The 17,726-nt window shown below is 40.7% G+C and overlaps 1 protein-coding gene across 5 annotated transcripts in view; it reads left to right on the top strand.

Moving 5' to 3' along the window:
- The window catches only part of GRIK4 (glutamate ionotropic receptor kainate type subunit 4), an 888,411-nt gene that overhangs the window by 535,020 nt on the left and 335,665 nt on the right, over nt 1-17,726 (top strand). For all 5 annotated transcript variants that reach the window (XM_077250470.1, XM_077250471.1, XM_077250472.1 and 2 more), the window contains one exon: nt 10,139-10,236. In XM_077250470.1, coding sequence (XP_077106585.1) covers nt 10,139-10,236 — 98 coding nt within the window. The remainder of the gene's footprint in view (nt 1-10,138; nt 10,237-17,726) is intronic.

The following is a 17,726-nucleotide window of genomic DNA, read 5'->3' as shown; positions in this document are numbered from 1 at the left end:
AAATATAACGAAAATTTGTACATTTTAATTAGAGATGAGCAGATCGATTCACAGAGAATTGAGTCCAAGTCGAATTTCATGAAATTCGCTATTCCACACAAATTCAAACACTTCAACATTTGATTTACGATTTGGCCAATATAAAAAAAACCTTGCCCGGCTCATCACTGAGTGGACAATTGTCGGCTTGTGTGGCCACGCTAGCTTCTCTACAATGATCTGCAATGATTGTGGAACCTATAGAATTGTTATATCTTGCACACTGGTGGCCAGACAGAGATCAATGTTTCCAGTTGGCAGTGCTTGCTTCCCCATAATGCCCAGCAGACTTGGTTTTCAGATACATCACATTGAACATCATCGGTAAGGACAGAGACACACTACCGTATTTCTCATGCGAGAATCACATCATAATACTCGTACTGGCTGTCGGCTCTCCCGACCTGAGCTTGACAGCTGCATAGTAATCCATCACGCTGTCATGCTCAGGTCAGGAGAGGTGCCTGCCAGTCCGTGCAGTGCGATGCGATTATCGCACGAGAAATACGGCAGTGTGACTCTGCCCTCAGTCAATCTCTCTTGCCTGGCATCATCGCTGTGGGGGCTAATGTCATTTTGGTTGGCCTACAGTGCTCATCTCTCTCCTTTTCCTGTTCTTAAGCCACAAAGATAGACATCACTCTGTATTGTACAGTGGTCAGATAGAATACCACTCCATGCACAATATAAAAGACAGGATCCGGCACCCATATGATGTAAGAAGAACATGTAGTTTATTAAGGAATCAAAATCCAAATATGTAACATTTCAGTCTATAACTCAGATCTTCATCAGACGATTGCTCTAGGTAGGGAGATATATTCATTGGGCTGTTACTTTTATCTATATTACACCACTTAAACATATTTTCCTACCTGGTTTACAAACCGAAACATAACTAATTTTGGTTGCGATTCCTTAATAAACTAGATGTTCTTACATCATATGAGAGCCGGATTCTGTATTTTACATTTCCTGTTCTTAAATTGATGCAAATTTCTTCACTACAAATCGAAAATTTTGGGGAAAATTCAGTAGAATTTCAATTTCTAAAGATACGCTCATCTGTAATTTTACTTTACATTGGGATGTATAGCAACATTTTGAATATGTCCCATTTTACTTTAGCAGGAAGAAAATAAAAAGTTGTATATTTGTTTTATCCACAATGATAAAGCATACAGTGATATAAAAGTAAATGGATAAATTATTCAGTAAAGCTTTAGCTAATGAACTACCCAAGCAATCATGACACATGAATGGGATAATGGACGTACAGAAGGCATTTATAGGAATAAGGCACATTGTGATATTACAGTACAGGGATAGAGCAAAAAGGGATGTTATATAATGTCCATAATAATGCCAAAGTGAAGGGATATTCCATATAGTGAAATTAACTCAAATAAATCAGAGATAATACACATAGCAACATCACAAGAAAATGCTCATAACTATGCCACAATAAAAAAACGATCGACATAATGACATCACAAAATGCACAGTCATGGCCAAAAGTGTGGGCACCCTTGAAATTGTACCAGAAAATGAAGCATTTCTCCCAGAAAATTATTGTAATTACACATGTTTTGTTATACACATGTTTATTTCCTTTGTGTGTACTTGAACAACACAAAAAAAATGAAAAAAAGGCAAATTGGACATAATTTCACACAAAAACGCCAAAATGGGCAGGACAATATTGTTGGCACCACCAACGTAATATTTGGTTGCACTCCCTTTGGAATAGATAACTGCAATCAATCGCTTCCTGTTATCATCAACAACTTCTTACACCTCTCAGCAGGAATTTTGGACCACTTTTCTTTTGCAAACTTTCACAGGTCTCACATATTTGAAGGACGCCTTCTCCCAACAGCAATTTTAAGATCTTTCCACAAGTGGTAAATGGGATTCAGATCCGGACCTATTGCTGACTTTTTCAGATCTCTCCAGCGTTTTGTTTCCATTAATTTCTGGATGCTTCTTCAAGTATGTTTGGGTCATTTTCCTGCTCGAAGACCCATGACCTGGGACACAAACCCAGTTTTCTGACACTGGACACTACATTGGGACCAAAAATCCTTTAAAAATCTTTAGATTTCATGATGCCTTCCACACAGTCAAGGCACCCAGTGCCAGTGGCAACAAAATACTGTATATACTCGAGTATAAGCCGAGGCACCTAATTTTACCACAAAAAAACTGGGAAAACTTAGGGTATGTGCACACGGTGCGGATTTTGCTGCAGCTGTTTTCCATGAGTTTACAGTACCATGTAAACCTATGGAAAACAAAATCCGCAGTGCACATGCTGTGGAAAAAAACGCGCGGAAACGCTGCGTTGTTCATTCTGCAGCATGTTCATTCTTTGTGCGGATTCCGCTGTGGCTTACACCTGCCCCATAATAGGAATCCGCAGGTGTAAAACCGCAGGTGGAATCCGCACAAAAAACGCTGTAATTCTGCGGTAATTCCGCAGTAAATCCGCAGGTAATCCGCAATGCGGTTTACCTGCGGATTTAAAAAAACAGGTGCTGAAAAATCCACAGACATCCCACCTACGTGTGCACATACCCTTATTGACTCGAGTATATGGTGGGAAATGCAGCAGCTACTGGTAAATGCTCCATAAAGTTGATGATGGGCCCCATAAAATGCTCTATACAAAATACGCCTCATATAATGCTCCATAAAGTTGATGATGGGCCCTATAAGATGCTCCATACAAAATACAGCCCATGTAATGCTCCATAAAGTGCCCATATAATGCTCAATCACAGTTTATGTTGATCACCATATACTGTATATTGCTGCTGCTACTGCAAAAAAAAGAAAAATAATGAAATACTCACCTCTCGTCGCCGACCACTGCGCCTCAGCATCGCCATCTCTCTGCACTGACTGTTCAGGCAGAGGGCGCATACTAATCATGTCATCGCGCCCTCTGACCTGAATGTCACAATCAGAGGATGCGGAAGACATCACAACAGTGGAACGGGGAGAAGTGAATATCGCAAGTACTGGGGGCCTGAGCAATCGGTGGCACAGGCACCTGGCCCCATAGCGCACCGTGTCCCCACCTACTCAGGACCTCTGCCCTGTCAGCAGTCACCGGAACACTCACAGAGGCTGTAGGCATGCACAGATGACCAGGAGAGACTAGGGAACACCCGCACTGCAGAGGAGAACAAGTAAGTGAAACCGTGACTCGTGTATAAGCCGAGGGTTTTTTTTCCAGCAAAAAGAGTGCTGAAAAACTCGGCTTATACATGAGTATATACAGTAAAGCCAAAATATCTTGGACCTGCACCAAATGTTACTATAGTTACTGAGTTCTTTTCATTGTAGGCCTTATTCCATTTTCGGTAAACAGTAGAATGATGTGCTCTACCAAAAAGCTCTATCTTGGTCTCATCTGTCTCATCTGTCCACAAGACGCTTTCCCAGAAGGATTTTGGCTTACTCATGTACATTTTGGCAAACTTCAGTCTAGCTTTTTTTATGTCTGTGTGTTGGCACTGGGATCCTCCTGGGTTTCCTGCCATAGCGTGTCATTTCCTTCAAAATGATGACGGATAGTTTGAGCTCATACTGATGCACCATGAGCCTATAGGCAGCTTGAATTTTTTTTTAAACTTGATTGAGGCTGCTTATCCACCATCCAGACTATCCTGCGTTGCAACCTTTCATCAATTTGCCTCTGATGTCCACGTCCTGTGAAATTAGCTACAGTGCCATGGGTTGTAAACTTCTTGATTATGTTGTGAACCATGGACAAAGGAACATCATGATCTTTGGAGATGGACTTTTAACCTTGAGATTATTGATATTCAACAATTTTGTTTCTCAAGTCCTCAGACAGTTCTCTTCTCTTTTTGTTCTCCATGCTTAGTGTGGCACACACAGACACATAATGCAAAGACTGAGTCAACTTCACCCCTCTTTATCTGGTTTCAGGTGTGATTTTCATATTGCCCACAGCTGCTACTTGCCACAGGTGAGTTTGAACAAGCATCACATGTTTGAAACAAATTTGCTCAACCACAATTTTGGAAAGGTGCGTACAATTTTGTTCAGCCCATTTTGGGGGTTTTGTGTAAAACTATGTAAGTTTGCCTTTTTTTCTCTATTTTTGTAGGTTGTTCTAATACATACAAAGGAAATACATATGTTTGAAACAAAACATGTGTAATGGCAATAATTTTCTGGAAGAAATACTTCATTCTCTGGAAAAATTTCAAGAGTGCCAACACTTTTGGCCATGACTTTAAATAATCAGGGATTATGCATATAGTGATGTCACACTATAGAAAAATATGTACAAAAATATGATAAAGGGATAGTGCACAAGACAACAATACAGTACAGGAATAATATCCTTACCTTGGTCTCTAAGCACCTTCTAATACACTGATGCCTAAAATTGTACTCAGTATTCCATGTGTGCTCTGAGAAGTGATTTGTGCAGGAAAAATATATCTTTGTACCGTTTTAGCCATTACATAAAAATATAAAAAATTGAGAGTCCTCACTCTTGTGCTTGTTTCCCTGAATTGCTTACCTGTCCAGGTATCTGAACTAGTGCACTCCCAGGATGCAGCAAGCCCATATGATAAAAAAAATTGATAATTGCAATCATATACTAAGCAATCACCCTTCCCCTCATTAGTTGGCAGGCTGTGAGTGGTTGCTGCCATTTTTTTTTATCATATGCTTGCTGCATCCTGGGAGTGCACTAGTGCAACCTTTTACGTTACAAGGCAGTCTAGATACACAACAGCTAACTGCATTTACATTATTTTTTATTTTTAATAACTTAAAGGGGTATTACCATCCCAATATGTAGTTGGTGTAATATTAATAATATTAGCAAATACCTTCAATTAGAAATGTAGTATAATTCTTGGTTCATTCTATCGCTTACCCAATGTGCAGGGCTTTACAGTAGCTTAGAAACCCATGATTACGACGACCACCAAGAACTAAGTAATTGTCACTACTGTATATAAGTGGTCATAACCATGGATTCCTAAGCCACTACAATGCCATGCACATTAGGTCAGGGACATAGTGAATCAGAAAAACTATACTATATTTCTAATTGATATAGCACAATGCCCCATTAATTATTATATATGCCCAAGGCAAACAAAGTGAACAAAAGATCCTTAAAATATTAAAATTTAATATAATATAAAATAAATAAAAAATAATGAAATACAAAGTATAAAATACAAGTGCTTCTAATATGAGGGTGACGAAAATAGTCCCTCCACCCCGACGCACTTTTCATCCTACTTCTTAAGGGGACTCACTCCGAGGAAGCAAAATTAAATGAGTGTCGGGTGGAGGGACACAGGACCCAGGCCCAATTGTTGAGTCATGCAAGTTGTTTCTGCTGTTTATTATTAGACAATCGTCATTTATTTGTGCTATACCAAGCACACTGGTGTTTAATATATAGGTGGCACTGTATGATTGTTCTATTTACCTAAGTAGCTAGCTACCCTCATTAACATTTACTTTGCCTTTTATGTCTGATACTATTTGAGGTTGGGTCTATTTTCCTGTCCCTCATAATAGAAGCACTTGTATTTTACCCATTGTATTTCATTATTTTGTATGTATTTTATCTTAATATATACCTGCCTTGTAATTTCTTCACATCCTGTTCCATTCCAATTTGGTCCGGATCCCAGAATTCCATGCGGCAGAAGTTCACCGACCGCCATATTGGGACACCCAAGTAATGGGTGTCTCAATATGGAAACTGCTGGTGGTACCAGCCTCTTATGCAGTACCACCAGCAGAACACCCTCGCACCGCACACGTACACACACTGTATATGCCGTACGCACCACACACACACTGTATACGCCGTACGCAGCATCTTGCGCGGTACCAACAGCGGAACACCGGCGCGAACATGCCACCGCTGGGATCAGCCGAATGATTCACTGACCACCGCCATCTTTGTACAGGAGGAGCGCATGCAGGGTTTTAATGTGACCGCCGCTGTCTACACAAAGATGGCAGCAGTCTGATTTACTACACCTGTGCGAATTAAGCGCAGGCGCAGTGAATCATTCGGCTGATCCCGGCAGCAGATGCACGATGTGTCTACAGCAAAGGAAGCCGGTCACATTAAAGGGATTTTCCCACGAATGACAGTTCATTTTAAAAATTGTCTGTGTCAGACCGTGTACGAGAGCACATGCGGTACACAGGTCAAAGAAGAGATGACATGAGAGGAGAAGACAGCAGAGGGGGAGAGAGAAAGTGCACAGGGATGAGAGAGACAGAGCACAGGGGGAGACAGCTCAAACGGGACAGCACATGAGGGTAGGACACTGCACATGAAGGAGAAATACAGCAGACAAGGGGGATAGCAAATGAGGTAGACAGGTCAAAGAGAGCACAGACGGAAGAAGTCAGCACATGGGGAAACAGAGAGTGAATAGGTGAGTGAGCACATGGGGGAGATTCTCAACACTGCAAAGCCTGCCCCCATCGTGACATTACTGCCCTCCCGATGCAATAGCTTCAGGCCTTCATCTAGTATTATAATAAACTTTAATATTTTAAGGATCTTTTGTTCATTTCATTTCCCTTGGATATAAAGTATATAATAATTACTGGGGCATTGTGATATATTGTTTAAGCAAAGTGGTATCCAACACATTACTATTAACCAAAGAAAGAATGAACAGTCGAGCAATATTGAAAATTATATATTCAAGTTTATTACATATATAAATATTACATAGACAAATAGGGGTAAAAAGGTAAAAAAATGCCAAATAAAATTTAAATTTAAATTTTTCAAAGGGTGGCGACATCTTAGTGCCACGTCCAGCAAAGTTGGTGCACAAGTCTATATTAATATATATTCAAAGTCAAAAAGTATATGTGAAATGTTATAATTAAAGTAAGGCAATTTTGCACTGATTAAAGAAATTACAGTCAAACCTGCCATCCTACACATTACTATGTATTGGGATAGGATCTTGGAGATGGGAATACCCCTTTAAATGCTTTTGAAACGTTGAATAGGGTTGTCTCAGTTTAGGAAACTTCATAATTTGTGCAAAACAGTTCCACTCATACAGGCTGTGTCTGGTATTGCAGTGCAGCTGGTGCAAAGACACAAGGTTTCCAGCTCCGGAGGTAAAATCAAAATCTTTATTTCACAATGATAAAAAAGGAGAGAGATTGGCTGCTGGACATAGACCGGTGTTTACCGGAGGAAAAATGCCATTGTATCACTGAACGCGTTTCGAACACATGTAGTGTTCTTAGTCCTCAGTATCACAATGAGCCGTCAGATTCAGAATAAGAATACCTTAATCGGGTGAAAGTTATTCCAGAATATTTAACAAACGTAATGAAAAACAACACATGTGAATAACAGAAAAAAAAGAAGAAATTAAATGCATACAAAAGCAAAATAACTGAACAAAAAATAAGAAAATAATAAATGCATATATTCATAGTGCAACATGATTTCCTGTTTTACATTTAACCCTAGGGGCACCCGAGTATTTAGTAAATAAATCCAAAATGCCTTCCTGTCACGTAATTTTTTCTCCCTGTCCCCACCACGTAAGTGATTATAACTTTGTTCTTTTGCAAATACTTTAAAGTGCATGATTTGCCTGTTATGAACTTTAATAAAATGATTTGAAGCTTTAGAAACATGACGAGTTATAGGTTGAATAATATCGTATAAATGTTCTCTAATCCTGTCTTTCAATTTTCTGATGGTGGAACCTACACATAATAATTTGCATTCAAAGCATTCGATTATATACACTACATGATTAGAATTGCAGTTTAAAAAACTTTTTATTTTTAAATTCTTTTGATGTTTTTGAACACGTAGAACATGAGCAGGTCTTTCCGGGATGTTGTCCGCATTTAAAAAACCCATAGTTGATAACCAGTTGGAGGGATTCTTCATTTTATTTGGATCATAAAGACTAGGGGACAAAGAAGTACCCAAGGTTGGAGCGCGTCTAGAAACTATTTTTATACCGTTTTTGAGAATTTTATCCATGGTATCGTCATCCCTTAGGACATTTAAATTACGATACACAATGTCAGAAATCGATTTAAAATATGTACTATTTGTAAGAACCAATGCTGGTTGTTCTTGAAAAGAGTTATTTTTAGTTTTACTTCGATTGCAGACAATATGTTGATATTCAGGATCGGAAACCGCTGTAATGAGTTCCGACCTGTCTTTAGTAGCAGCGATTTTAGTAGCACGGTCTATAGTCCAGTTTGGATATTTCCTGTTTGAGACGATTTCTAATATTATTTCTTTCAAGGGTAAAAAATGCTTCATTGCTGCAATTCCTTCTGGCTCTGAGCATCTCACCCACAGGAATAGCACGAATTGTGTGTTGCGGGTGAAAACTGTGCGCATGTAGTATTGTGTTCCCTGCGGTTTTCTTCCGGTATGTATTTCTACTGATGATCTCAGAGGGCTTGCCTGTCAGATGTAAGTCCAAAAAATTAACATTTTCCTTAGCAAAAGTGTAAGTAAACTTCAAATTAAATGGATTATTATTTATATAGTAAATAAATGAGGTTAATTACTCTGGATTGCCTTCCCATACCAGTAATAGATCGTCTATATATCTGGTGTACCATTTTATATAATTACAAAACGGATTGTCTGTGCTGAAAATATATAGGTCTTCCCACCACGCCATCACTAGAATCACTACTGATGGGGAGAACTTAGCTCCCATTGAAACTCCACTGTTTTGGAGAAAAAAGACTATTAAATAAAACATTGTTATGGGATAGAAGAAATGCAAGCACTGAAATGATATATGATTGTAAATCAAGAGAATATGTACTGTATTTTTCTAAATGAAATTGTACTGCATATAAAGCCACTTTATGTGGAATGGACGTGTATAATGCAACAACGTCACAAGTTAGCCACGTCCACTGGGAGTTCCAAATTACTTTACTAAACATTTTGAGTACATCCCTGGAGTCCTTCAAATATCCAGGTACTCTCTGTGCTAATGGATGTAAAATTGTGTCCAACCATTCTCCCAGATGTTCACCATATGATCCTATCCCTGACACTATAGGGCGCATAGGGGGAGGAAAGATGTTTTGTGCGTTTTGGGCAAGGCATGTAAAATTGGAATAATAGGATTCTCAACATACAAATATTCTGCTGGCTTTTTGGTGAGAAAACCTAAACTTAAACTTTCATCGATAATGCATCTGCAAAATTTCATATATTCCAATGTAGGATTAAATTTAAGAGGATAGTAAATGCTTTTGTCTGATAACATATTATCAATATCCATAACATAGTCAGAATCATTTAGCACCACCACGGACCCCCCTTTATCTGACATTTTTATGATGATGCCTGTGTATGATTTTAATTTGTTAAGGGCATCTAATTCTATTCTTGACAGATTATTCTTGTGAATATGGGACTTTGGTTCCAATAAAAGACTTCAAATGTCCCTAAAGACAGGTCGGAACTTATTACAGCGGTTTCTGATCCAGAATATGAACATATTGCCCGCAATCAAAATAAAACTAAAAACAATCCTTTTCAAGAACAACCAGTATTGGTTGGAGCCGCCAAGATATCATGTTTTCAGGAATTCCTTAGTATTGCACACATGATGCAATTATCACCAAGTCAATGCTGAAAAATCCTGAAAACATGATCTGTTTGTGGATCTTGAGAACTAAAGTTGGGGAACACTGCTCTAGAACATTGCTCTTTGGTCCTACTGCATTGTATCTATAGGACTTGTTTCCTATGTTCCTGCAAAGAAAAATACACTAGAAAGATATACTGTATATGAATAATTTGCAACTCAATACATTAGTCATACATCTAAGCTTTAAAAATGGGACAACTTCCTTACTGATTCATTTTGGGTAATCCACAGAGAGGGAGAAGAACGATAATTTATGTTCATGATCAATGTGTCTGTTTTTTGCTGTATTGTTCGCTTGCATTAAATCACGATTCCATCCATGAAATTGAAAGAGAAGAAAAGCCTGGGTGATACATAAATAACTCAGAAATTTTATCTCCTTGCTACAGTGTGCCAGATCCTTCCCAAAGGAGTTTTGGGGGTTCTGGGCCCATCGTACAGCCCGTCATCCAGCTCCATCATCAGCAACATCTGTGGAGAGAAGGAGGTTAGCCCGCTCTAGTAATAAATCTGTTGTATACTTTGCTATTCTATCCTGCCATGACACATTTGTCATTTCATTTCTTTGATCTTTTACTCCATGTTATGTTAGATGTTTTTCTCTGATTTGTTTGACAATTATGTCTGTAAAATGGAACCAAATATTTAGCAATGCTTATCCTAAAACTGTCCATAACCGGCATCTATTTATGCACTTGAAAGCAATAAACTAGCATTGTATCAGTTTGATTCTTTTATATAGATGCCACTGTTCCACATTTGCTCTGCTTACAAGAAATATAATTACAGTGTAGTTTGTGATGTTAGCGAGAAGCGTAAAATATTCTGTGATGTATCTCATGGTTAATGTTATTGTTTGTATACAAAGGAACTAATAGTGTTACAGTGAGCTAAACATGCACCATAATAGAAGCAGGACCTAATGTATGTGCAGCTAAGGCTGCACTACAGCAAATAAAAGAAGGGGGTTTGCAGTAAAAGTGAATTTTAGGAATGACGCTTTCCCTTTAAACAGTCCAACAATGGGGCCCAGTTGCCGCTGATGTTGGCGCGTGTGCAGGATTCTTTGGTGCACTTTAATATCACAACTGAAACAAACTCCTTTTAGCAACAGTTCTCTTGCTAACTCAACAGTGGAACCACAAATCGCAGCAGTAGTTACTCACTCCTTGATGTAGCAGGTCTGAGGTAACACAAGGATCCAGCTTAGAGCTGTAGAGTTCAGATGCCTGGGACACAGGACTGTACAGTAGGCTTGTTCACTTAGATAAGCCAGGCGGTGGTGAACATATCCTGGTACAAGAAATGCGATGATTGATGTGAAAATGCTTTGTCCCATAGCTGAGTCAAGGTGGTGTTGTGAAGGAAATTGGCGCAGGCAAGTCAGTAGCTGCATGGATAACATCCCAAAATCGGCCCCCTTGAACCAAAGGGTTTTGGCATTTTCAGAAAATAATGACTCTTCACAAGAATATCCTTAAAGTTTCTAGAGTGCCTAGGTTTCATAGTTCAGCAAGGAAAGGTCCCAGGGAATGCTCCATTTTAAGTATCGGCCAATGTTTGGCCAAGGTAGCTCTCATATTAGTCTATTTAGGATTATGTGTTGAAATAAACTGGATTGTATCTTCTTGTTCCTTTTCCGATTATGCTGGTATAGCGATTAGTTTTCGGGGTATAGACTTTGCTCTCATATTAATTTTTGACACACCTACGACTGTACCCTGTTGTGAATTCTGTTTGTGGGCTCCCCCGGTGGTGTTTTATGGTATTGCCACTTATTTGCCTTCTTCTATCCTTGATCACCTGTTGACACCCATTGGGGAGTTTCCTATTTAAGCCTGCTTGGCTGCTGGTCTGATGCCGGCCAACAATGTATCAGTAGCATTCTGTTGCATTCTCCTGCCTCAAGTTCCAGTTCAGCTAAGTTGAATTTTGTTCCTAGTTAATGCTATTTTTTGTCCAGCTATCTGCAATGTGACTCTCTGTAGCTGGAAGCTCTCGTGGACTGAAATTGCCACTCCAGTGGCATGAGTTGTCACTGGAGTTTTAAAGTAATTTCAGGATGGTGTTTTTGAGTAGTGTTTTGAAGTTGACCGTGAAGTAACTCTTTCCTGTACTTCTGCTATCTAGTAAGCGGACCTCACTGTGCTAATCTGCTGTTCATCCTACGTATGTCTTTTCCTCTTGACTCACCGTCAATATTTGTGGGGGCCTGCTATCTCCTTTTGGGGTTCATCTCTGGAGGTAAGGCAGGCCTGTATATTCCTCTGATAGGGGTAGTTAGATCTCCGGCTGGCGCGTGGTGTCTAGGGCATCGTAGGAAACACTCCCCGGCTACTTCCAGTGTTGTGTCAGGTTCAGGTCACGGTCACTTTAGTTTCCATCACCCGAGAGCTAGTCCGTTTGTTATTCTTGATTTCCCTGCCATTGGGAAAATCATAACAGTACCCCCTCTGTTTAAATCTCCTCTTAAGGTCCTCAGTCTACACCTCAAATTTTCTTCAGACGAGGAAATCCGCCTTTTCCTGAGGAATTGTCCAACCAGGACAGCCCTATTGGTAGCAATTTGATGAGCAGATGTTGCATGTATTAGAGAACTGACCTATGTTAACTTTCTATAGACATCAGTCTGTATAGATGAATCTTGGTCCACCTCTAAACTGATGTCCAAAAAGTTAATTCTCCCAGCATCATACTTGTAAGTCAATTTAATATTCAAAGAATTAGCATTAAGTTGACTCATAAATAAATTGAGAGCTGAATTCTCCCCCCACCAGAAAATAAGCACATCATCAATGTATCTAAACCAAAACAACACATGGTCAGCAGCCAGCTCCCCCTTGTCGCCAAAGATGGTCCTCTCCCTGGAGCCCAAAAAGAAATTGGTGTACAAAGGCCATGTCTGTACCACACCTCTGTGGAGCCCAATCTCTTGATTGGTATACAAAGGCCATATCTGTGCCGCGCTTCTGTAAATAAAATTAATTTTTAAAAATTAAGTTATGGGTGAGAACAAAGTATTACCAGCTCAAGAATAGGATCACATAAATGACTGTCTCAGTTGTCAGTCCTCAGGAAAAGTCAGGCCGCTTTCGTATACTACATCTGCTGTCATTAATATTGTATCGGCTTCCACAAAGATACCGTCAACCCTAGTGAGGACGTTCCTCATGTCTTTAACATTAAATAGTAATGTCTCTACAAGAGGATTTAGGTAAAAATCAATAAATCTACACACTAAGTCACATATATCATCGATGCCTGACACAACTGGATGCCTAGGAGGGTTGACGGGATCTTTGTGGACCTTATGGAGGAGGTACAGCATAGCGATCCTAGGGAGCCTGACAGAGAGACCATCAAGTACCTTCTTGTCAATAATGCCTTCTTCAAAGGCCCTAATAAGAATGACTTGCAATTGGTCCGAAGAGGAAGTTACCGGGTTGAAGGACAGCTTAGTGTATGTTTCTGTATCTTCTAACTGACGATAAACTTCCAGTTCATTTTAACAGTAGGCCAAACAACAATGTTGTAAGTGTGAAACCTGTGCCTAATTATCTACATGCATGTAAGCAAACTATATAAAGAAATTAAATCATGTGCGGCCCAAATACAGTTTTTTGCATGGACACTGGATGACATATATTACCCCTCATGTGTGGCGTGAGATTGCATCCTTGATCTGAAAACATTCAGATACACCTGTATTGGTGAATGTGCATTGTGTATTCCTTCCCAGTGGGGTTTTGATGCAGCAAAAACAGAACCCACATGGTTTAAAAATAACTGGCTTTACGTTACAACTCTGTGTGGTACGGGTTTTACTTTTCAAGTAAGTCCGTTGCTTCGTTCTTGGGGCTATCAAGCTACCTAAAGTTTTGGCGTTCCTATATACAATTTTAGGTTACGGGGGCAGATGATCTCCTATAATTTTATCCTGCTTTAGGATAGGCCAGTGTGTTTCAATGATTCTTTAAAAAAATCTAGTTATTGTGGAATTGGGTTATGAATGGTAACTTGCCAATCTGTTCAATTATAGAGGGGGATGCACTCTTTTTTTTATTCTTATGTATTAGATTGGTCCTGGTAATAAATACAGTCATATGAAAAAGTTTGGGCACCCCTATTAATCTTAAGTTTAATGTTTTATAAAAAAATTTTTTTTTGCAACAGCTATTTCAGTTTCATATATCTAATAACTGTTGGACACAGTAATGTTTCTGCCTTGAAATGAGGTTTATTGTACTAACAGAAAATGTGCAATCTGCATTCAAACAAAAGTTGACAGGTGCATAAGTATGGGCACCCTTATCATTTTCTTGTTTTAAATACTCCTACCTACTTTTTACTGACTTACTAAAGCACTTTTTTTGGTTTTGTAACCTCATTGAGCTTTGAACTTCATAGCTAGGTGTATGCAATCATGAGAAAAGCTACTTAAAGTGGCCACTTGCAAGTTGTTCTCCTGTTTGAATCTCCTCCGAAGAGTGGCATCATGGGCTCCTCAAAACAACTGTCAAATGATCTGAAAACAAAGATTATTCAACATAGTTGTTCAGGGGAAGGATACAAAAAGCTGTCTCAGAGGTTTAACCTGTCAATTTCCACTGTGAGGAACATAGTAAGGAAATGGAAGAACACAGGTACAGTTCTTGTTAAGGCCAGAAGTGGCAGGCCAAGAAAAACATCAGAAAGGCAGAGAAGAAGAATGGTGAGATCAGTCAAGGACAATCCCCAGACCACCTCCAGAGAGCTGCAGCATCAACTTGCTGCAGATGGTGTCACTGTGCATCGGTCAACTATACAACGCACTTTGCACAAGGAGAAGCTGTATGGGAGAGTGATGCGAAAGAAGCCGTTTCTGCAAGCACGCCACAAACAGAGTCGGCTGAGGTATGCAAAAGCACATTTGGAGAAGCCAATTTCTTTTTGGAAGAAGGTCCTGTGGACTGATGAAACCAAGATTGAGTTGTTTGGTCATACAAAAAGGCGTTATGCATGGTGGCAAAAAAACAGTGCGTTGTATAGTTGACCGATGCACAGTGACACCATCTGCAGCAAGTTGATGCTGCAGCTCTCTGGAGATGGTCTGAGGATTGTCCTTGACTGATCTCACCATTCTTCTTCTCTGCCTTTCTGATGTTTTACTTGGCCTGCCACTTCTGGCCTTAACAAGAACTGTACCTGTGTTCTTCCATTTCCTTACTATGTTCCTCACAGTGGAAATTGACAGGTTAAATCTCTGAGACAGCTTTTTGTATCCTTCCCCTGAACAACTATGTTGAATAATCTTTGTTTTCAGATCATTTGACAGTTGTTTTGAGGAGCCCATGATGCCACTCTTCAGAGGAGATTCAAACAGGAGAACAACTTGCAAGTGGCCACTTTAAGTAGCTTTTCTCATGATTGCATACACCTGGCTATGAAGTTCAAAGCTCAATGAGGTTACAAAACCAAAAAAAGTGCTTTAGTAAGTTAGTTAAAAGTAGGTAGGAGTATTTAAAACAAGAAAATGATAAGGGTGCCCATACTTATGCACCTGTCACATTTTGTTTGAATGCAGACTGCACATTTTCTGTTAGTACAATATACCTCACTTCAAGGCAGAAACATTACTGTGTCCAACAGTTATTAGATATATGAAACTGAAATAGCTGTTGCAAAAAAAACAATTTTTATAAAACATTAAGCTTAAGATTAATAGGGGTGCCCAAACTTTTTCATATGACTGTATAACCTTTTTCAAGGACTTTTCCAGTTCATCTTCATCATATCCTTTGTCCATAAACTGTTTTTTAACAAGCGTGGCTTCCGTAAGATAGTGGTCAATGTCTGTACAATTTTGTCAAATACACATAAATTGACCTTCAGGGATATTCGTTAACCATGCTGGGAGATGACAGCTGGATATGTGAATATAACTATTTGAGTCTACCTCCTTGTCTTGTGGTAACTCTTTCTCGCCAGTTGGTTTTGTTCGACATAAATTGTCAGATCTAAATCTCATACTTGCTGCGATTTTATCTTTGGACAGGTTCTGTCCGTTGAAAAAAATCTCATGGCCCCAGAGAACAACATTGGTCCGAGTGTGATCCGATGTCTTGTCGGATCGCACTCTGAATGAAAATACGAACCCTGCACGAGCCCTAAAAGAAGACCTGTCACTTACCAATAAAATGTAATTATTTTATATGGTCTAAATGTGGCTGTTGTTTTTAATCTAGAATGCGGTTTTTTTTTTTACTGGTTATGGCTAGACTTAATGCAAATTGATTTGCAGGACCTGGTCCAATGACTACGTCACTGATTTGTGGTCGCTGCATGGGAGCCGTGATATAAGCTTGCTGGTGTCCGCGCTTCTTCTTTTGATTTGCCGGCATGGCACAGCAGCACTGTTGTGGCATGATGTACATCTTATGTTGTACCAGGCAATTTAAACAAAACAAGTGTTTCAGAGATGGGAGGTGGTTCCGGAAGGCTCCCTTCCGACGGCCACAGATTACTGACCGGTAACCAATGGATTGGGTTGTGCAAATCGATTTGCACCAACTCGAGTTCTGGCTTCTCTCTGTTTCTAGTTATCAGGACAAGATTCACATCAAAGCAAAGAAGAGGTCATAAACCCCAGGGTAGGGTTAAAGACCTCACCTCCCTGACTAACAAAACCAGATTTACCTAAAGGGAAGAGGAGGCCATATCTCAGGTGAAGAGAGGCACAGAAACAAAAAAGAACTATGCCAGGTTCACTAAAATGGTAGCATTTAAACCTGGTAAAACAATTACCGTATTTTCTGGCGTATAAGACGACTGGACGTATAAGACGACCCCCCAACTTTTCCAGTTAAAATATAAAATCTTCTTAAAAGTCGGGGGTCTTCTTATACGCCGTATGTCGTTTTATAGGGCAGGTGACTAATGTGCCTTTTGGGGGGGAGTGGTCACGATGACGAAGAGGGGGCGTCTCACAGGAAAGTGTGAGTGGAGTATCCCCCATTACCTCATTGTAGCTGCAGCGTGGGGTCTCTGTGCTGGGAGCGGCGGCGGCTGCTCCTCTTTGTGCCACGTGGGTGCTGTGCTGTGAGGCGGCGGCTCCTCTTGTGCAGCGTCAGGGCTCGGTGCTGTGGGTCGGCGTATCTTCGTGCAGAGTCAGTCGGGGCTCCTCTGGCATTTCCTCAAAGCCCGGAGGCCCCGGCAGCTCCATTGCTGCGATGCGATGGCCTCCAGGAAAATGGCCGCTGCTCAGATTCGGGACGAGATCTGAATCTGAGCATGCGCCGCCCCCAGCGGCCATTTTGCCGGAGGCCACCGCATCGCAGCAATAGAGCTGCCGGGGCCTCCGGGCTTTGAGGAAATGCCACAGGAGCCCCGATTGACTCTGCACGAAGATACGCCGCCGCCCCACAGCACAGAGCCCTGACGCTGCACGAAGAGGAGCCGCCACCCCACAGCATAGCACCCACGCGGCACAAAGAGGAGCAGCCGCCGCCGCCGCTCCCCAGCACAGAGACCCCATGCTGCAGCTACAATGAGGTAATGGGGGATACTCCACTCACACTTTCCTGTGAGATACCCCCTCTTTGTCATCGGGACCACTCCCCCACACCCACCATATACACATTAGTGTCTGCACCCGGTGTGCAAGACTGCACCCGGTGTGCAAGACGACACCCGGCGTATAAGACGACCCCCGACTTTTAAGAAGATTTTCAGGGGTTAAAATGTCATCTTATACACCGGAAAATACGGTACATATTTCTGGTAAGTGAAAGCATCTCTGTAAACACCAGAGCCCAGGTACAGCTCCTACCTCTGCAGCCCAGGTACGGCTGCTGCCTCTACAGCAATCGTACGGCTTCCACCTCTGCTGCCCAGGTACGGCTTCCACCTCTGCTGCCCAGGTACGGCTGCTACCTCTACAGCCCAGGTACGGTTGCTGCCTCTGCAGCAAATGTATGGCTCCTGCTTCTGCAACCCAGG

The sequence above is a fragment of the Ranitomeya variabilis genome, chromosome 4 (genome assembly GCF_051348905.1).
Source record: "Ranitomeya variabilis isolate aRanVar5 chromosome 4, aRanVar5.hap1, whole genome shotgun sequence".
NCBI classification, from domain to species: domain Eukaryota; kingdom Metazoa; phylum Chordata; class Amphibia; order Anura; family Dendrobatidae; genus Ranitomeya; species Ranitomeya variabilis.
The sequence above is the reverse complement of the archived record's forward strand: the minus strand, read 5'-3'. Positions and strand labels throughout refer to the sequence as shown.